Genomic DNA, 22,117 nt, shown 5'->3' with positions numbered 1-22,117 from the left:
CAAATATCACTTTCACAGCAAGAGATAATGACTGTGTTGAACCCTTCTCAACAAGCACTTCATTGACCACTTTGGTCCTTCGACATTCTCTGCATCACCATTCAGCACAAACTCTTTGCATATCTAACCCTACTATTTCCACTTTGAAGTTGGAAAACATGGTCCACTCCAACACTTTTATACCTAAAATTGTGCTTTCTGTTCCAAATCTCAGTTCATTCACACTTGAGAATAGTCACTCTTCCATGTGCTATGAACTCTCCAGCACTTGCCATCTTCCTTTCCTCAAAGAAGTGAAAATCGACAACCGTGTTCGGGTACATTCTTCCATCATCATAAATTGGTTAGCATTGTTCTGTAACGTAAGAACTTTGACACTATCTTCTCATACCCTCTATATATTTCTAAAGGTAAGATACATTATTTGTTTTTAGTATTATTTTTGTCAATGTTCAATCCTACATTTTAAAACATTTATGCTAAAAGTTTCTAGTTTTGACTTTTATCATGTAGGATTTTTATCTGGGTACCATGGATATTCAACCTCCCTACTTTGGTAGATTGAAAACATTCAAAATCGAAATGGGTTTTAATAGCTATATGATATCTGAAGATGAAGTAAACACGGTTTTGGAATACTTAGTGCAAAATTGTGAAACAACAAATGTTGATGTGATAGAATGCTAAAAGTCATGTTCATATCCGGTTCATGCTCTCGTTGTAGCTTTATATTGTAATTTTCCTATCTATGGTGTTTTGTTACATTGGCTTTGACATATGATAAACTTTTAGAAAGAAACCATCAGTGTAAAGAAAGAATTTGGAGCACTCAATTTACAGTATTTAGTGAAATCTTTTTTGTCTAGTTATTCAATTTTTACTTAATTTTTCATTACCTTCTTTCTTAAAGCCTTATTGTATGAAGGTTTTTTTTTTCTACTTGTATAAAGGTTTGAAAATTTTAAATAAAAAAAAAACAGAAAGTGAATGATTGAAAGAGACACTCCATCTTATGATTCCAAAAATATATGATTCAAAAACATATATATGATTCCAAAACATATATGAATAACTAAAGAAATTAAAACATAAAATTTATCGTTATAATTTTGGAAAATAGAAAATAGATCTTTTTTTTTCCAAATTACTAGATTTTGCATATCGTGAATTTGAAATCTGAATTTTTGGACTGGTTGCAAATTTCTAGTCATTTTCCTTTTAACCAAGTGTACCGTAAGTAATTTGGAATCTGAATTTAAGGTTAATTAAAAAAAATTACATTCTAACTATGCAGTTTCGATTAAGGCAGTTGCTGATATTTCGTATTTAAAGGATGCTTTGATTTTTTTTTTACTTTATATGAAATTTAATATTTCGTATTTAAATGATGCTTTGATTTTTATTTTTTTTACTTTATATGAAATTTAATTAATATGATGAATATAGCTCATCGGTTGTTTATAATTTTTTTAATAATATAATTACATTTGTAGTCCTTCTAATTTAGGATAATTCTGATTTTAAAAAGGGTTCTTTTAGTTTCATTAAGTTAAAAATACTATTATAATTCATAAGTATTGATTTTAATGAATTAAAATGATTTTTTTACATGATTTTTTTAAAACAAATTTTAGTTTGTCAAATCTAATATTTAGATAACTGTTAATGAATAGGTGCATCATTCAACTTTTTGTCATTCAGGAGCTATATATTATTTTCTCTTTCAGTGTAAATAAGATACACATTAAAAAAACCTAGAATTACATAACTTATGTAAAATTAAGATAGTAAATGAAACAAAACTAACATGTGAACTTAATTACATTCCAATCCATTCTGCATGTACAAAAAGTTTAAGAGTTTCTTCATCTAATAGAATGACAAATAAAATCTTTTTTTCTCACAAATTCCTTATTCGAATGTCATACCAAAGTCTAGCTTATTTAAGGGCATACAAAACCTTTTTTTTTAACTAAACACATGTTTCAATTTTGATGTTGTGGATTGTTTTACAAAAACTTCTTCTTCAATTAAACCATTTAAGAAATCACTTTTAACACTGATTTGAAGTTTGATATTTTAAAAGCAACAAAGACAAATAAAATTTTTATTGCTTCAAGACATGCAACTAGAACAAAACTTGTGGTAAAGTTGATGCCTTATTGCTAATTGTAATCATACGCTACCAATCTCACTTTTTTCTCACTTCATTGTCACTTCTAATATTAATTGCTTTGTGACGGAGGTTAGGTGGTTCGAGTCACCATCAACACTTGGACTGCTACGCTCTTACCTAGAAGAAAATTAAACTCTAAGTACTAATTATATTTTTACCTTAATGGTAAGTACTTGATCCAACATTAAGTTAACATTTTTTCTTCAAACAAGACTTTTTTACATAAAACTGAGAAAAACAAGTTGTTGCTTGGATTGAGGTATGTTAGAGTGGACGTGTGAGAAAAGTTTGTGTGTGTTGTGATGACTCTTAGGAGATTTTGATTTTTTTTTAAATATATAAAATGTTACTTTACAAATTTGCCCTTATCTATTAAAAAAATTTAATAATAAAATTAAAGTTATTTTTGTTTAAAAATAAACAACTTTCACATAGTAGATTAAAAAATTATAATTATAAAATAAATATATATTAAATGTAAATAAGTGTAATTTCAAAATTAGAATTAGAAAAAAATATATACATTCAACAAATTAAAATAAAAATAAAACTTTAAGTAATTTCTTAAAATATTAAACATGTACGGTAAAATTAGAAAATAAATCAGATCTTATATAAATAAATAAAAAATATTATTTTTAATATTAAAAATTCTGTAATAATGAAAAATAAAAAATACTACAACAACAAAAATATAATGTAATTAACAATAAAAAATAATTTCATAAAAAATTATATTCAAATAAATTATAACTCATAAACATAATAATTATACACAAAAACCGAACTTTAAGTAATTTATTAAAATGTTAAACATATATGGTAAAATTAGAAAATAAATCACATCTTATATAAATAAATAAAAATACTAGTTTTTAATATTAAAAAATCTTATAGTAATGAAAAATAAGAAATATTATAACAGTAGAATAAATGAGAGTAAATTTGAAAATAACATATGTTAGTTTTTCTTTTACATCTCTTCTTTTTTAGGAAAGATGATATTTACTGTTCATAGGTATATCTTGTTCTTTACTTCCCCCACAAAATCTTGGATCCAAATAGCTTATATTCTCTTTTTTTTTTTCTGTGAATAACACAGAAGCAAACAAGTCCTAACATTATTTTTTAAAATAGATAAATAATAATTATTTTTAATCTTTAACTGATTCTAAAGATCTAAAATTTTTAAGTGTACAGTGCAAACACCAGTCAATTTGATTCTCGCTTAATGTTGCTAACAAACATAAAACTTAGGATAGAAAATAATATTTTTAATTTTATAATGACAAAAAATAAACACTTTTTATAGAAAGACCAAAATTAAACTCTCTCATTTTACTTAGATTAAAAATATATTTAACCATAATTTTATTCTATGATCAGTATGTTATCACGTGCAATGCACACATATAATTATATGATTAAAATCTATTGGATTAGTTATAGTTATTTTTGAAAATGTTTATATAAAATTGTCAGAAATAAAATAATAACGACATAATTCGTACTAAAATTTAATAACTTATCACATTAATTAGATACAAAATTAAGAGAAAAAAAATTATTCAACAAGCTCTTATAATTTAGATAGATACTGTTAGTTTAGTTTGTATATTACATGGAATAAATATATGTTTTATATAATTATAATCTATGATAAATACTTAAAATCTGTAATGAATAAATACTTTTAAAAAATAAATTTTATAGTAGGTTTGCTAAAATATGTGAAATACTTTTTTTTAATTATTGATAATTTTAAAAAATATATTAAATTTTTACTTAAAACTGTTGGAAAAGATAAAAAGTTAAAAAACCATTTATTCAGTAGGCGTAAGATATACATTTTATCAAAAAAGGACATACGATATATCAAATGAGTGTTAGATCAATTTAAATTTAGATAAAAAAAATACAATTCTTCAAAACCAATTTAAGACATTCAACCCAAAGTTTAAAAACTGAAAACATAAAAAAAAAACGTGTTTAAATTTCAATATAACATAAATATATTAGTTTAGTTTATTTTCATATTATATCTTATTTTGTATTATATTATATAGTTTCTTTATCTTATTCTATCATAGGCTGGTTTTCTATCCATAAAAAACTTTAAAAATACATGTAAATAGATTTCTATGCACAACACATTCAATTCTAGAACACATAGTGTGGAGATTTTCGTTTATTACTTGTTATGCCCTTGAAGGAAGGTGTCAACACTAAGAGAAAAAAAGCTTCAAAATAGTGCATGAATTTTGCATTTGAGTGGAAAAAGAAAAAGAAGGCATGAGAATGTTGAGAATGGAGAAGAAGTGAAGGAGGAAAAGTGGTGGAAAAAATGAAGAAGACAGATTGAGTAATTTACCAAATGGTGTTTTTCTCTATGTAATGGAGTTTTTGTACACAAAACAAGTTGTTCAGAGTAGTGTGTTATCTAAAAGATGGAAGAACCTTTGGAAAACCTATCCACTTTATCTTTCAGACCCTTCAATGGAATTCGCAAATACAACAAATCTCTCTCTCACGTTTTCTCCAACCGAGATTATTATGTTTCCTTGCAGAACCTTCATTTGACAGTCTTTAATTCCACTGCACCAAAACTCCTCAACGATGTCATCAAATATGCTGCATTGCACCATCTCCAGAAGTTGACACTCTCTATAGAATTCAAGTTCAATGAAAAACCTAATTCTTTCGTTCTCCTCCTTTTCAATTGTCAATTTGTAATCTTTCTTGACTTTTTCATTAGTTCCTCTCGCTCTTCCTTGAAACTTCCACCATGTCTTTTGCTACCATCTTTGAAAACTTTAGAATCTCTCCAATGTCACTTTCACAACAAGAGATAATGATTATGTTGAACCCTTCTTAGCATGCACTTCATTGACCACTTTGGTCCTTCGACATTCTCTGCATCATCGTTCAACACAAACTCTTTGCATATATAGTCCTAACATTTCCACTTTGAAACTGGAAAACATGGTCCACTCCCACACTTTTATACCTAAAGTTGTGCTTTATGTTCCAAATCTCAATTCATTCACACTTGAGAATAGTCACTTTTCCATGTGTTATGAACTCTCATGCACTTGCCATCTTCTTTTCCTTACGGACTGTTTGGATCAGGGGATGCACGGTTCCTGTGGACGGAAGTGAGGGGCACACCCTATTTGGATCAACATATAAAGGAGGGTGGGGGTGTGGATCGCTGGAAGTTTATTCTCACAATTGCATAGAAATAAAAGGGAGAAGAGAGAAAGCCACATAAGAATGCATTCAATGACCTATGTGCCCTCCCTTTTATTTATGAAATTTGCTATGAATTAATCACACAGTACCTCTGTATCTATTTTTTTTAACTATCCACTCCACAAATAATAAAACATAACAAAATATAACTAAAGTTGTAAAAAATAATTATAAAAGTATAAAATATATTTATATTAAAATAAAAAGTTATATATATTATTAAAAAAATAACTATATTAATAATTTAAATAATAATAATATTCAATATTAATTTATAAAATAATATTAATTTAATAAATTTTTAATATAATGATATTAAATATTAATTAAAATCATTTAAAAAAAATAATTATTACGAAGTGGACTTTAAGCCTAACTCAACCCCATAAAACCGGCTCATGGGGTGAGGTTTGCACCCACTTATATACAATGAAAGACTCTAAATCTCTAGTCGATGTGGGATCTCCAACACACCCCTCACGCCGAGAGTGGTTGGTCCGATAGCGGCCCGATAGCGGGTGGCACGATAGGCCCAACACAAATACTCGCTAGGATAGGCTTTAAATGGCTCTGATACCATATTACGAAGTGGACTTTAAGCCTAACTCAACCCCATAAAACCGACTCATAGGATTGAGGTTTGCACCCACTTATATACAATGAAAGGCTCTAATCTCTAGTCGATGTGGGATCTCCAACAATAATTTAATTTCAAATAAACTGTACATACCCAAATTTTTTTAATATATTTATATTAAAAATAAAAATATTAAATATTTATAATAAAATAAAAATATTAAATATATTTATAATAAAATAAAAATGTCTATATATATTAATAAAAATAATTAATTAAATTATAAAATGTATATATATATATATATATATATAATCAATTATATATAATACATAGTCGATTATGTATATAAATTCTATAGCATAATCGATTATATATATATATATATATATATATATATATATATTAATATATGTTAACCTAAGTTATAAAATTTATATACATAATCCATTATATGTTATATATAATCGATTAGGTATATAATTTTATAATATAATAATAAAATAAATAATAATAATATAGATACATTTATATATTTATAATAATAAAAAAATATTATTAATACTAATAATATAAATATTAAAATAATAATTATATTTAAAATTAATTTATAAAATAATAATAAAATTATAAATAATAATATTAACTAAAATAAATTTTAAAAATAATGATAATAGATATAAATCAAATACTTGTAATAAATAATAATATTATTATTAATTTTATTTGTATTAAATATTATTAATAATAATAATAATAACAAATATGATTATTTATATAAAAATAAATTTATTTAATAATAAATAATTTTAATTATATATTAATTAATTAATATTTTGTATATATTAAATGAATTTGTGATTATTTTTTTCAATCACACTCATCATATTACTTATAATTTTTTTATGAAAAAATTTTATGTTCTAAAAATGATAAGGAACTTGTATTTTTTTTATATAAAATTTTAGTTAAATTAAATATTATAAAATATTTCATATTTTATTATTTAAATATTTTAGAGATAATGGTAAATTTGTAAAGTTACATTTTACACATTTAAAAAAAAATTACTTACAACCATCACATCACTCACAAACTTTAATAAAATTTTCTCACATATTCATTTTGGCATACCCCAATCCAAACACATTAAACGTTCTTCATACTTTCTTTTCAAATCCTCACACTTTCACTTCTCCTAACCCTCAACTTTCCACTCTCCAATCCAAACAAAACATTAAAAAAGTAAAAATTAACAATCGTGTTCGTATAAATTCTTCCATCATCATAAATTGGTTAGGATTGTTCGACATTCTCATACCCTCTATAAACTACTAAAGGTAAGATACTTTATTTTGTTTTCCGTATTAATTTTTTCAATGTTCAATCCTACATTTTAAAACATTTTTGCTAAAAGTTTCTAATTTTGACAATAATGGTATATGATTTATATTTGGGTACAATGAATATTCAACCTCTCTACTTTTCTGTAAGATATTTTATTACAATGAATATTCAAGTTATTATTTAAAACTATCATAATTTAAATATTAAATATTTTATTTTTTAATATTACAATTTTCAATATTTAATCAAACTTATTTTTATAATTTAACTAAACATGTTTTCATGATATAATTAAACATATTGTCATATAATTAATCCTTTTTTCACATAGTAATTTCATAACAGATTAATCTCATAATATAATTAAACTTTATAAATACTAATAATTGAATAATATATACACAAATTTATAATCAAAAGAAGACTTGATTCATTCATGGATATATCAAAGCTCATATGTCATATCAAAGTGTACAAAACTACAAAGTTCATGAAAATAATAACTTAAAAATTTCAAAATAATAATTATTCTATATTTGGCACAGTACAAGCACATCCTAATTTGTCTTACTCATTCCAATTGATCCTACAATGTTTTGGTTAACTTCCAACATCTGGTGCCTGAAATAAATCAAAATATGTTTAAAGTTAACTTTCAATTTTTTAAAATAAATGAAAACAATATTATAATAAAATTTTAAGTATGTCAATTTGAGAATAGTCACTCTCTCATGTGTTGTGAACTCTCCTGCACTTGTCATCTTCCTTTCCTTAAAGAAGTAAAATTGGCAACCGTGTTTGTATACATTCTTTCACATCATAAATTGATTACGATTATTCTATAACGTAAGAACATTGACATTGTCTTCTCATACTCTCTATATACTAAAGGTAAGATACTTTATTTTGTTTTCAGTATTAATTTTGTCAATGCTCAATCTTACATTTAAAACATTTATGCTAAAAATTTATAGTTTTTGACTACATGATTTATATTTGGGTACAATGGAAATTCAACCTCCCTACTTTGATAGATTGGAGTCAATCAAAATCGAATTGGGTTGTAGCAATATGATATCTATAGATGAAATAATCATGGTATTGAGATATTTAGTACACAATTGTTAATCAATATGTATTGCTCTCATAGAATGCTATAATTGTCATATGTAAACTTGTCTCTTCATAATCTATGTCTGATCAAAATAAAAAAATTTGAGGACGACAATTTAAAATTCAGTATATAAGATGAAATTCATTATGAAATTCAATATGATATAATAAAATAAAAGTTAATAATATTCGGTCTCTTCGTCCACCTTACTTATGTCGGGAAGGTTTTGACTCGGTTGGGAAGGTACTTGCAAAAGGTTATCCGACGTGTTCGATAATAGGGTGCAATAAATGTTGTAATAATGATATACATTTGTCTTGATTGTAGTGCCTATTTATAATATTTGATGGACCCCTTTACATTGTTGGACCTTGATTAAAGCGTGCGTCGCCACTAGCGCTCATATTACCTAAGTTTTGTAGAATTTCATTATCATTATACGTATGATATTCTAGTTATAAATCAATCGATTGAGAAAAAAATTAGTGTGCATTAAAAATATTATTAACCTTAGAAAAAATGTAATGCTATGATCTTGTCCTCACACAAAAAAAAAAATGAAAATAATCATTATAATAAAAATTTGTTTCATTGTTACGTTTGTATTTTAATGAACAAAATCATAATGTAGTCTTTTGATACAATGATAATTAACTACCAATGGAACTTGGATACAATGAATAAAACTAATCAGTAATATAAGTATAATAAAAAATGAAAATTATTTAGAACTAACTATAAATGAAGTAAAAAATATAATTTTTGAGACACACATCCATGTTTATGAATATTGTTTGGTCTCCACCTTGATCTTTTGAGGATATTAAAACTATCGAAGGTAGTTAATAATATTATTATTATAAATTTTATTAAATTTAATATTAATATTTTGATGTAGGAGAAAGTCAAACTTATGGTCACTAAATACATTGTTGAACTTGTATCACTTGACTTAAACAATTTAGTGGTTATTTTATGATTACTCTCAGTACACTGTCAAAAAATTATTAAAAAAACTAATTTTAGACCAAAAAATAATTAGTTATTATATTAATAAATAAAATAAAATTTTAGATATTAAAAAAAATTATTGATATTTAAAATAATTTTTATTATTAAAAAATATTTTTAGGTATCTAATTAAAAAAAATTATCAACTTTATAATCTAATTAGTTGGTTTATAAATCATTTATATTTTGATAAGATTACTTTTAAATATATTGTATATCCTTAAAAACATTTAAATTAAATAAAAAAATATGATTGAAATATTCATATTTATGCGTAAAACTAATTTTGGTTTCTATATCTTTAAATTGATGAATTTAGTTTAATATTTTGAAAATATTGATTCCTTTCTCTTTATTTATAAATATATAGTATCTTTTACTAGATGAAAGCAATACGTTATCATGATTCTTATGAGATTTCAAAAGTGAATCATAAAGATTATGATTCTTGAAAATTATTAAAATCTATATGATTAGTTATAGTTATTTTTTAAAATGTTTATATGAAATTGTCGGAAACAGAACAATATAATGTCCTAGTTCGTACTAAAATTTAATTACTTATCATATTTATTACATATAAAATTAGGGGGAAAAACATATGATTCAACAAGCTCTTATAATTTAAATAGATACTATTATTTTAGTTTGTATATTACATGGAATAAATATATGTTTTATGTATTTAGAATCTATAATAAATATTTATGAATAGATAGATGATAGTATTATAGTTGAAATCTGTAATGAATAAAAACTTTTAACAACTAAATTATATAATAGTTTGTTAAAAAATGTGAAATACATTTATATTTTAATTAGGAATATTTTAAAAAATATTAATTTTTTTTATTTAAAACGGTTGGAAAAGATAAAAAAGTTAACAAACCATTTATTCCGTATTAAAGTCATAAGATATATTTTGTCAAAAAAAATATAAGATATATCAAATGAGTGTTAGATGTATTTAATTTTTTTTTAAAAAAATACATGTTTCCAAAATCAATTTAAGATATTCAAACAAAATTTAAAACCAAAAAATGTAGAAAACAAGCAACCGACCGGATACGTGTTTAAATTTTAATTTAATATAAATATATTATTTTATTTTCATACCATATCTCATTTTATCTTATATTAGATTCTTTATCTTATTCTATCATCACATCGTTGTTTTTTTCCAAATTTTTTTTTATAAATATAGGTAAATAGATTCTTATGCACAATACATTCAATTCTATAACAACATTCTTGAAGTCCTTGCCATAAGCTTCAAGGAAGGTGTTAGGAGTGAAAGAGAGAAAAGCTTCAAGAGGAGAGTGTACGATTTCAAATCTTTTGTGAACCACTTTTGCATTTGCGTGGAAGAAGAGAAAGAAGGCATAAGAAAGTTGAGAATGGAGAAGAAGAGAAGGAGGAGGAGTGGGGAAAGAAATGAAGAAGACAGACTGAGTGATTTACCAAATGGTGTTCTTCTCCATATAATGGAGTATTTGCCAACAAGACAAGTCTTTCAAAATAGTGTGTTATCTAAAAGATGGAAGAACCTTTGGAAAAGCCTCACCACTTTATCTCTGAAACCCTTCAAAGGAATTCGCAAATACAACAAATTTATCTCTCTTGTTCTCTCCAATCGAGATCATTCTGTTCCCCTACACAACCTTGATTTGACAGTCTTCGTTTCTGTTGAACCAAAACTCCTCAACAATTTCATCAAATATGGTGCATTGCACCATCTCCAAAAGTTGACACTCTCTATAGACTCCAAGTTCAAAGAAATACCTAATTATTTTGTTCCCCTCATTTTCAATTGTCAATCTTTAACCTTTCTTGACCTTTTCATTTGTTCCTCTCGCTCTTCCTTGAAACTTCCACCATCTCTTTTGCTACCGTCTTTGAAAACCTTGCATCTCTCCAATGTCACTTTCACAGCAAGAGATAATGATTGTGTTGAACCCTTCTCAACATGCATTTTGTTGACCACTTTGGTCCTTCGATATTCTATGCATCAACAGTCAGCACAAACTCTTTACATATCTAGCCCTAGCCTTTCCACTTTGAAACTGGAAAATTTGGTCCACTCTCACACTTTAATACCTAAAATTGTGCTTTATGTTCCAAATATGAGTTCATTCGCACTTGAGAATAGTCCAACTTCCATGTGTTATGAACTCTCCTGCACTTGCCATCTTCCTTTCCTCGAAGAAGTGAAAATCGACAATTCTGTGCATATACATTCTTCCATCATCATAAATTGGTTAGGATTGTTCTCTAACGTAAGAACGTTGACACTGTCTTCTCATACCCTCTATATACTGCTAAAGGTAAGATACTTTATTTTGTTTTCGGTATTAGTTTTTTCAATGTTCAATCCTACATTTTAAAATATTTCTATTAAAACTTTCTAATTTTGACTCTAATCGTATTTTTTTTTTTATCGTATAGGATTTATGTATGGGGAAAATGGATATTCAACCTCCCTACTTTGCTAGATTGGAATCATTCAATATCAAAATGGGTTTTAATAGCAATATGATGTCTGGAGACGAAGTAAAGATGGTACTAGAATACTTAGTACAGAATTGTAAAACAACAATTGTTAATGTGATAGTGTCTTCGTAGTTTTATATTGTAACTTTTTGGTTTGTGGTGTTTTGTTACATTGGCTTTGAGAGATGATAAATATTAAGAAAGAAACCATCAATGTGGAGAATGCATTTGGAACACACAATTTGCCTTATTTTGTGGAATTTATTTTGTTTAGATATTCAATTTTTACTTTATTTTTTCATTAGCTTTTTTTTGTTCTTTCTTGGAGCGTTCTTGTATAAATATGTTTAAAATTTTGAAATACAAGAAAAACAGGAAGTGAATGATTGGAAGAGAAATTGCATCCGATGATTCTGAAACATATATGAATAACTAAATGAATAAAAACATAAAATTTATTGTTATAGTTTTGGAAAAAATAAAATAGTTTTTTTCCTAATTAATAAATATATGATCGTGAATTTGAAATCTGAATTTTCTGAATAAATCCGGTTGCAAATTTCTAGTAATTTTCCTTTTAATCAAGTGTAAGTTATTTAGAATCTGAATTTTAAAATTAATTTTAAAAAATTTACATTCTAACTATGCAGTTTCGATTAAAAAATTAGTGTATATTAAAAATATCATTAACCTTAAAAAAAATGTAATGCAATGATCTTGTCTTCACTTGTTGACTTATAATTTTGGTATCAACCATAACTCTAATAAACAAATAAAAATTATTTAGAATCAACTCATTTATATTTGAAGTAAAAAATATGACTTTTGAGACATCATCCATCTTTATATTGTTTGGTCTCCACCTTGATCTTTAGAGGATGTGAAAATTATCGAAGTTAATTAATAATATTTTTATTATAAATTATTAAATTTAATAATAATATTTTGATGCAGGAGAAAATCAAACTTATGTTTACTAAATACACGGTTGAACTTGTAACCACTGTTATGATTACTCTTGTTACACTATCAAAAATTATTAAAAAAAATAATTTTAGAAATAAAAAATAATTGGTTACTATATTAATTAAATAAAATAAAATTTTAGACACTAAAAAATTTAATAGTATCTAAAGTTGTTTTTATTATTAAAAATAGTTTTTAAATTGATATTTAATTAGTTACTAAAATTTTATTTACCAACTTTATAATCATTGATCCATAAATCTTAGTTATCAACTTTATAATCTAATTAGTTGGTTCATAAGTTATTTATATTTGATAAGAATACTTTTTAAGATATTGTATATCCTTAAAACATTTAAATTAAAGAAAAAAATATGATTGAAATATTCATATTTATGCGTAAAAATATTTTTGGTTTCTATATTTTTAAATTGATGAATTTAGTTTAAGAATTTGAAAATATTGATTGATTCTTATTTACAAATATATAGTATATTTTACTAGATAAAAGCAATACGTTATCATGGTTCTTATGATTTGAAGAGTGAATCATAAAGATTATGATTCTTGAAAATTATTAAAATCTATATTATTAGTTATAGTTATTTTTTAAAATATTTATATAATTAGTTATAGAGAGGTATATTGGTATATTTGAAGAATGTATTTAATAAATTAATATTTTTCACTAAATCAGTGTTAGCTGATTTACTAGGGATGTCACCCAGATTCAGTAGGACATGATCATGATTTGTAGGGAGTTTTCATAATTGTCATTGTTGTCATTTATTTATTGCAGTCGGTCAGTCATCGAGACCGAGTGACATAGCTTATCGAGTACCGACGCTATTATTTTAATTTGTATATTACATACAATAAATATATATTTAATTTAATTAGAATCTATAATAAATACTTATAAATAGATAGATTATAGTATTATAGTTTAAATTTGTAATGAATAAAAACTTTTGTCAAATAAATTATCTAATAGTTTGTTAAAAAAATGTAAATGCATTTATATTTTAATTATTGATATTTAAAAAAATATTAATTTTTTATTTAAAACTGTTGGAAAAGATAAAAAAGGTAACAAACCATTTATTCAGTATTAAAGTCATAAGATATATTTTGTCAAAAAAGACATAAGATATATCAAATGAGTGTTAGATGTATTTAAATTTACAAATAAAATATACATGTTTTCAAAACCAATTTAAGATATTCAAAGAAAGTTTAAAAACAGAAAATGTAGAGAACAAGCAACCGACCGGATACGTGTTTAAATTTTAATATAATATAAATACATTATTTTATTTTCATACCATATCTTATTTTATCTTTATTACTTTCTTTATCTTATTCTATCATCACAAGGTGGTTTTCTTCCAAAAAAAAAACTATAGGTAAATAAATTTCTATGCACATCACATTCAAATCTAGAATACAAAGTGTGGAGATTTTTGTGTTCAACCCTTCAAATCTAGAATACAAAGTGTGGAAATTTTTGTGTTCAACATCAACATATGTGTCAAATGAGGGAACTCAGTGATAGATCTACTTAGGTATACTTTTTCCATTTCCATACCTGAAATCCACCATATTTCTAAAACAACAATGACAATTGGCAAAAGATTTTTATTCCCTTACGGTCTAAATTCGTAGAACAAATGTTTTTATCCATTCAACGAATTTTTCAAAGTAAAAATTACTTCATCTTGACCTCAAATCCATTGGACAGGTGGATTCGCTGAGTGAATTTATGACAGTAAAACTCACTTCCTCTTTGCCTGAAATATGTTGGGTGGTTGGAGGATCTCAACTCACTTCCTCGTTGCCTAAAATATGTTGGGTGATTGGGGGATCTGTTGAGTAGATTATACAAAAAAAAAAAATTTGACATAGATTTCAAACACTAAGTATTATTATTTAAATTGAGTATAACAACCTAAACTCAAATGAAAAGGCAACAACAAAGAGTTACACATTTTCAACTCATAACATTTTAAGTCTACATGCTAGTATTGAGTCCAAATTAAAATAAAAGCATTTCATTATTTACAATGTCATCCAACATCTAATTTTTTTCCAAAGTTTAAGAATCAAGTTCACAAATTGATTCATTACGAATTTACTAACCAACGGTTCAATTCATATACAAATCCAATTGAAATGAACCTGAGTAAATTAACTCCTCTTATTTGAAATTAACTCGAAATCTAGGAAAGAGTTAAAAATTAAAAAACTTAAGAAGCACCTAGAAGCTTTTAACTCCAAAACAATCAAAACACAAATTGCAAACAATCTAAGGTTAGTTGAGAAGAATCAAAGTTCTCAACTACAGGGTAAAAAAGAATATGAAAATAAAAAAAATTATAAAACAAAAATAAACTTACTCTTTTTCAAAATCTGGAGCTACCCGTGTTTCGTATCTCACTAGTGTCCCGTCTTGAAAGTGATAGGAATTGAAATCAAATTTTTAGAAAGAATGAAAAGTGGAATTGAAATCAAATTTTTAGAAAGAATGAAAAGTGGAATTGAAATCAAATTTTTAGAAAGAATGAAAAGTAGAATGAACAGAGAAAAAAGTGAAATTGAATGAAAATGGTCTACCCAAAGGGTTTTACAATATATTTGTAAAACTATGTTTGTATACTTCATAAACTAAACAATCTTACTTTATGCTCAACTTACTATTTAACAGGTTCACTCATTTAATGAAGTACAAAGAATTGATTATATCGAAACTTGAAATAAGTTTGAGTTTGTTAACCTTCTACAACTATGTTTCCATAGAGAAAATGACCTAACAAAGCATCAATAAAACTGAACACTCCGATTTAAGTAAAAGCCACTTTAAATAAAACCTAACAGTGAACAATCCTAAAGAAGAAAGTTGAGAAAGTGATTTTGATTGAGAACAAAAAAAAAACTAATCTATCGAATGAATCAAAACTGCAAAGACTAGATAATTTTGTAAAATTGCACATTTTGATAAGTTTAAAAAATACCACTAATATATAAAAATCTGCCTTTGACTTTACAATTTCAATAAATAAATGGCAAAATGTGCATAACTATCTTCTCTTTTCATTTATGATACCATCAATACAACTTAAAGCAAAGCCTAACCAGTGAAAAGGAGTAACCAACAATACACATTTATGACCTTTTTGTCAGGTGAAGCATGACTATGATGAGTAAAATTTTGTAATTTATAATCTTCAACTCCAAGGTAAAAAATGTGGAGCTTACATGACAACTACATTACCTTAACTTATAAGGTTTTATGTCTTAGGTTGGGTTGATTCATGTGCAATTCACATTCCTTAATGACAGAAGGGTCAAAGAGTTCAAGATCATCTTCCATATCCCCTGCTTCCAACTCCAGTACATTTAATATTGAGTATATATCCTCCCATCTTTGATGAGATTTATCTGCAACACGAAAGTCATGCACTTGTCCATTTAATTCAAGCCAACTACAACCTGGTGTTTTCTTTAGTCCTCTATCTCTAAGAAAACTCCTCATTCTAGCAACTTTGTCCCACTTTCCTGCTGCAGCATATATATTGGAGAGCAATACATAGTTTCCAGCATTTTTAGGTTCCATATTTATAAGCTTCTGAGCAGCAAGTTCTGCTAAACGGGTATCTGAGTGCATCTTACAGGCACTCAACAAGGGGCCATAAACCCTGGCATCTGACTCCAATGGAATAGTTTTTATTATTTCATTGGCTTCATGGATTTGGCCAGCACGTCCGAGTAGATCAACCATACAAGTATGATGCTCCTGACAAGGTTGGTAACCATATATTTCCACCATTTCCTTGAAAATCTCCTTGCCTTTGTTAACAAGGCCTGAATTAACACAAGTTGTGAGCAGCCCAAGAAATGTTACTTGGTCTGGTACAATGTTCGATAGTTTCATTTGGCTGTACAAATGAAAACATCTAAACCACTCCCCATGTTCAGAATACGCACTAATCATTGAGTTCCACGCAATTATATCTCTATGGATACTTTTCTCTTCGTCAAAAAGCTTTTTGGCCATTTTTATGCAACCACATTTTGCATAGCTACTAAGAAAGGATGTCTTAAGGGATTTGAGGGAATCAAGGCTGGTTTTCAACGAGTAACCGTGTAAGTAACTTACATAATGCAATGCCCCTATCTTTGCAAAGGCTGGCAAGATGTTAATGACTATAATGAAGTCAAGTCTAGTACCACTCAACTTCATTTGCAACAAAAGAGATAGAGCCTCAAGAGGCTGATCATGCATTGTATAACCTTTGATCATTGCACTCCATGAAACCACAGTCTTGTTCATTATGAAGCCAAAAATCTTTTGTGCCAAATTTAAGTCATCACATGCGGAATACATGTCAATAAGAGAATTGTGAATGGATACCTGATAATCTGAACCATTTCTTATCACATGCGCATGCATTTGCTTTCCCCATTCATTATACTTTAACTGTGTGATAGAAGAAATAGCAGGAATTGCCGTGAAAAAGTCAGGTCTAAAACCTGATCTAACCATACAATATACAAGTTCTAAGGATTCTTTGGGGAATCCATTCCCTGAATATGCTGAAATCATTATGTTCCAGACTACAAGGTCCTTGTCAGGCATTTTCTCAAACAATATTCTTGCATCTTCTAGACTACCCAACTTTGCATACATTGACAACAATGCAGTATTCACAGTTAGTTCTCCACACAGGCAGCTCACCACAACAAAAGAGTGTAGGGCTTGTCCCGTCTTTAGTAAGTTCAACTCAACAACGGACCTTAACAATCCAATCACAGTAATTGAATTAGGTTGGATATTCTCCTTTCTCATCCTACAAAAGAGTTTAAAGCTTTCCTCCATTTTTCCATTTTCAGATGCCTTTGAAATCAAGGTATTCCAATAATTCAATTCCATTACATATTTTCCTTCAGCTGGTTCATCCACATTAAAAATACCATTCATGTCATACAACTCTACCAAAGTTCTTCCCACCAAGTGAAATGCATCCAAACCCAGCCTCACTATCTGCCCATGAACCATCTTCCCTAGTTCATGAGACAAACAATAGCAAGATCTCAAAACAAAAGAGCAACTTTCTTCATCTGGGTACGGGGACTTCCCAACCATCGCTTTGTACAAAATGAGGGTATTGTCATATTCACCAAATTGGTACACGTTTCTTAAGATTGCTCTGTAGAGAACGATATCTGGGTTTTGAGTGTAGTAAAAAAGCTTCTGCGATAAGTCCAGGAGTCCAAATTTGGCGTAGCAATCCATGAGTTTGGAGGAAAGAGATTGGTTTTGGTGGAGGCCATGGAGGAAGAACCTCGCATGGAGTTGTTGAAGGTGTTGGGGTTTGGTGCAGAGATCTATCATAGAAGAGGAAGTGCTAGAAAACCTTGTTTGGAAGATTCTGGAAATGTTAAAGAGATGTAACAAATGGTGGTGAGAGTGGAGCATTTGGCTGAACCTAAAAACATCATAAGTTCAGCACAAAGGTCAGAGTAGGATTAATTCATCTGAATACACTTAGAAATCACAAGTTTTGTTCTTGTAACTTGTTATGTAACAAGTTCATAGATAATTTTATAAGTTCTAAAAGAAAGCTGTTTTAGGTTATTGTTATGGAACTAGCTCCAAGTAATCATTCTCTCTTCCCATCCAAGTTTAAGATGATGGGAAAGTTTGAAATAAATTAGTGAATGAGGGGACAACATCCCACCATTTGAGGCTGCCCCTATTTTGGTATCTACCCTTAATCATGCCATAAGGTGCTAAGAAGAGGAAAACTGCCAAGAAAAAAAATGAAAAAAGGAAACGGAAATTAACACCAACCCTTCAACTACCAACCTTCAAGGTATGTCTTTCACTGTGCACTGCTCAACTTAATGCATGCAAAGTTTACCCTTTCGCAAGATCATCAAATCTCATTGCATTTAAAAATATACTAATTAAACTTAAATAATAGACAATGCACAGAGACAGTGATTCAGACAAAACAAAACCATCACTTTATCAACATAACAGAAGCAAGACTAGGCAGCAAAACACACTCAAATCCCCATCACATCTAAACGAAGACATTCACCATAAAACGGGAAAAACCTAAACCTAAAAAACTAAAATTGCAAAACAGGGGATCAGATAAGAATGTCATTCACCATCTTACACCGTGTGGTGCAAATTAAGACTGGGGGCGACAATAACCATCATCATTTCAATCCAAACAAAACTAAAAAAATCATAAATGTAATGAACTTCACCCAAACACTTCAAAATCAAAAGAAGAGGCAAAAATAAGATACGTTCACATAATCAAAAAAGAACGTAAAACGAGGATAGGTACCACTGACTAACCTTGACGGAAATCTTGTGATCGCTTTGGGCCGCTTGAACCTCTTCACACGCTTCTTCACGACCTTCTTCGAGAGCAATGGTTTTGTAACATCAAATTTGAAAATATTAAACATACCCTTAAATAAAAATGGAAAGAAATAAAAATATATTTCGGACCTTCTTTTTCAGAAATATGTTTTTAAAAATAATTTTTTTACATTTTATTCTGAATTTTAATATACAAACTAATCCTTACGAAAATCTTTCAAGTCTAATTCTAATTGCAGTACTATTTTTTATATATTATCAATTAACTAAACTAATATAATAAAAAAATAGATTAATTATTATAAATTTATAATGATATAAAAACTTAACCTATTAATACATTTAAATATTTTAAATGTTTAAAGGTATGAACTTCATTTGCTATATTCTTGGGTATCATGCACCAAATTAGTTTGTATATTACACGGAATAAATATATGTTTTATCCGATTAGAATCTATAATAAATGCTAATAGATAGATAGATAGATAAAATCTGTAACGAATAAATAATTTTAACAAATAAATTATATAATAGGTTTGTTACAAAAATCTGAAATACATTTATATTTTAATTATTAATAATTTAAAAGATATTAAATTTTTATTTAAAACTGTTGGAAAAGATAAAAAGCTAACAGACCATTTATTCAGTACTAAAGACATGATATATTTGATAAAAAAAACATAAGATTAAGATATATCAAATGAGTGTTAAATGTATTTAAATATAGAGAAAAAAATACATTTTTTCAAAATCAATTTAAGATATTCAAACAAAATTTTAAAACAGAAAATGTAAAAAACAATCAATAGGATACGTGTTTAAATTTCAATATAACATAAATATATTATTTTATTTTCATCCCATATCTTATTTTATCTTATATTACTTTCTTTATCTTATTCTATCTTGATTTTCTTCAAAAAAAATCTTTAAATATAGGTAAATAGATTCATATGCACAACACATTCAATTCATAACAAAGTGTAGAGATTTTCGTGCTAAGTCCTTGTCATAACCTTGAAGGAGTGTGTCTACAATTAGAGAGAAAAAAAAGCTTAAGAAGAGTGTGGGATTTCAAAGCTTTTCTGAACCACATTTGCATTTGAGTGGAAGAGGAAAAAGAAGGCATGAGAAAGTTGAGAAGGGAGAAGAAGAGAAGAAGGAAAAATGGTGAAAGAAAAGAAGAAGACATACTGAGTAATTTACCAGAAGGTGTTCTTCTCTACATAATGGAGTTTTTTCCCACAAGAGAAGCTGTTCAGAGTACCGTGTTATCCAAAAGATGGAAAAATCTTTGGAAAAGTCTCACCAGTTTATCTTTCAAACTCTTCAATGGAATTCGCAAATACAACAAATTTGTATCTGGCGTTCTCTCTAATCGAGATCATTCTGTTTCCTTGCATAACCTTCATTTGACAGTCTTCAATTCCAGTGCACCAAAACTCCTCAACAATGCCATGAAATATGCTGCATTGCACCATCTCCAGAAGTTGACACTAGCTATAGACTTCAAGTTCAAAGAAATACCTAATACTTTTTTCCCCCTCATTTTCAACTGTCAATCTTTAACCTTTCTTGACCTTTTCATCACTTCCTCTCGCTCTTCCCTGAAACTTCCACCATCTCTTTTGCTACCATCTCTGGAAACCTTGCATCTCTTCAATGTCACTTTCACAGCAATAGAGAATACCTGTGCTGAACCCTTCTCAACATGCACTTCATTGACCACTTTGGTCCTTCGCCATTCTATGCATCACCAGTCAACACAAACTCTTTGCATATCTAACCCTAGCATTTCCACTTTGAAATTGGAAAACATGGGGCACTCGCACACTTTTGTACCTAAAATTGTGTTTTCTGTTCCAAATCTCAGTTCATTCACACTTGAGAATAGTCACTCTTCCATGTGTTATGAACTCTCCAGCACTTGCAATTTTCCTTTCCTCAAAGAAGTGAAAATCGACAATCGTGTTCGGGTACATTCTTCCATCATCATAAATTGGTTAGCATTGTTCTCTAATGTAAGAACGTTGACATTGTCTTCTCATACCCTCTATATATTTCTAAAGGTAAGATACTTTATTTGTTTTTAGTATTATTTTTGTCAATGTGCAATTCTACATTTTAAAACATTTATGCTAAAAGTTTCTAATTTTGACTCTGATTGTGTAGGATTTTTATCTGGGTATAATGGATATTCAACCTCCCTACTTTAGTAGATTGGAATCATTCAAAATCGAAATGGGTTTTAATAGCAATATGATATCCGAAGATGAAGTAAACATGGTTTTGGAATACTTAGTGCAGAATTGTGGAACAACAAATATTGATGTGATAGAGTGCTAAAAGTCATGTTCATATCGAGCTCATGCTCTCTTCGTAATTTTTCTGTCTATGGTGTTTTGTTATATTGGCTTTGACAGATAATAAATTTTAAGAAAGAAACCATCAGTGTAAAAAATGTATTTGGAACATATTTTTACTTATTTTCCAGTTATTCAATTTTTACTTATTTTTTCGTTACCTTCTTTCTTCTTTCCTGGAGGGTTCGTGTATAAAGGTTTGAAAATTTAAAAGGAAAATGATTGAAAGAGACATGCATCTGATGATTCCAAAATAACTAAAGAAATTAAAACATAAAAATTATCCTTATAATTTTGGAAAATAGAAAATAGATATTTTTTTTACAAATTACTAAAGATATGATCTTGAATTTGAAATCTGAAATTTTGGAATAAACCCGTAGACTGTTTGCAAATTTCTAGTCATTTTCCTTTT

The 22,117-nt window shown here is 27.4% G+C and overlaps 2 protein-coding genes and 1 non-coding gene across 8 annotated transcripts; 1 reads left to right on the top strand and 2 right to left on the bottom strand.

Moving 5' to 3' along the window:
• Nucleotides 1-14,340: 14,340 nt before the first annotated feature.
• LOC137822892 (pentatricopeptide repeat-containing protein At1g11290, chloroplastic-like) lies at nucleotides 14,341-19,425 on the bottom strand. 6 transcript variants are annotated; one of them, XR_011083016.1, is made up of 2 exons: nucleotides 19,307-19,425; nucleotides 14,341-14,798 (listed from the first exon to the last, which is right to left on the bottom strand). XR_011083016.1 is itself a non-coding variant. In XM_068627913.1 (2 exons), the coding sequence occupies exon 2, from the start codon at nucleotides 18,407-18,409 to the stop codon at nucleotides 16,211-16,213; it is 2,199 nt and encodes a 732-aa protein (XP_068484014.1). In that variant the 5' UTR covers nucleotides 18,410-18,419; nucleotides 19,307-19,418; the 3' UTR covers nucleotides 14,810-16,210. The 6 variants fall into 6 exon arrangements, 2 of the variants coding, with proteins under 2 accessions (XP_068484014.1, XP_068484015.1); XR_011083018.1 differs by having other exon boundaries at nucleotides 14,341-14,771; nucleotides 19,307-19,418; XR_011083017.1 differs by lacking the exon at nucleotides 19,307-19,425 and adding an exon at nucleotides 18,800-19,291.
• LOC137823254 (small nucleolar RNA U31b) lies at nucleotides 19,087-19,169 on the bottom strand. The gene has a single exon (XR_011083107.1). It is a non-coding gene; the product is annotated as a small nucleolar RNA U31b (small nucleolar RNA).
• A 1,041-nt stretch (nucleotides 19,426-20,466) lies between the features above and the next one.
• On the top strand, nucleotides 20,467-21,685 carry LOC137822402 (putative F-box/FBD/LRR-repeat protein At1g78760). The gene is made up of 2 exons (XM_068627289.1): nucleotides 20,467-21,408; nucleotides 21,512-21,685. The coding sequence occupies exons 1-2, from the start codon at nucleotides 20,467-20,469 to the stop codon at nucleotides 21,683-21,685; spliced, it is 1,116 nt and encodes a 371-aa protein (XP_068483390.1).
• The last annotated feature ends 432 nt before the right edge of the window (nucleotides 21,686-22,117 follow it).

Source organism: Phaseolus vulgaris, chromosome 9, assembly GCF_000499845.2.
Source record: "Phaseolus vulgaris cultivar G19833 chromosome 9, P. vulgaris v2.0, whole genome shotgun sequence".
In the NCBI taxonomy this organism is placed as follows: domain Eukaryota; kingdom Viridiplantae; phylum Streptophyta; class Magnoliopsida; order Fabales; family Fabaceae; genus Phaseolus; species Phaseolus vulgaris.
This window is presented reverse-complemented; position numbering and strand designations above follow the sequence as displayed.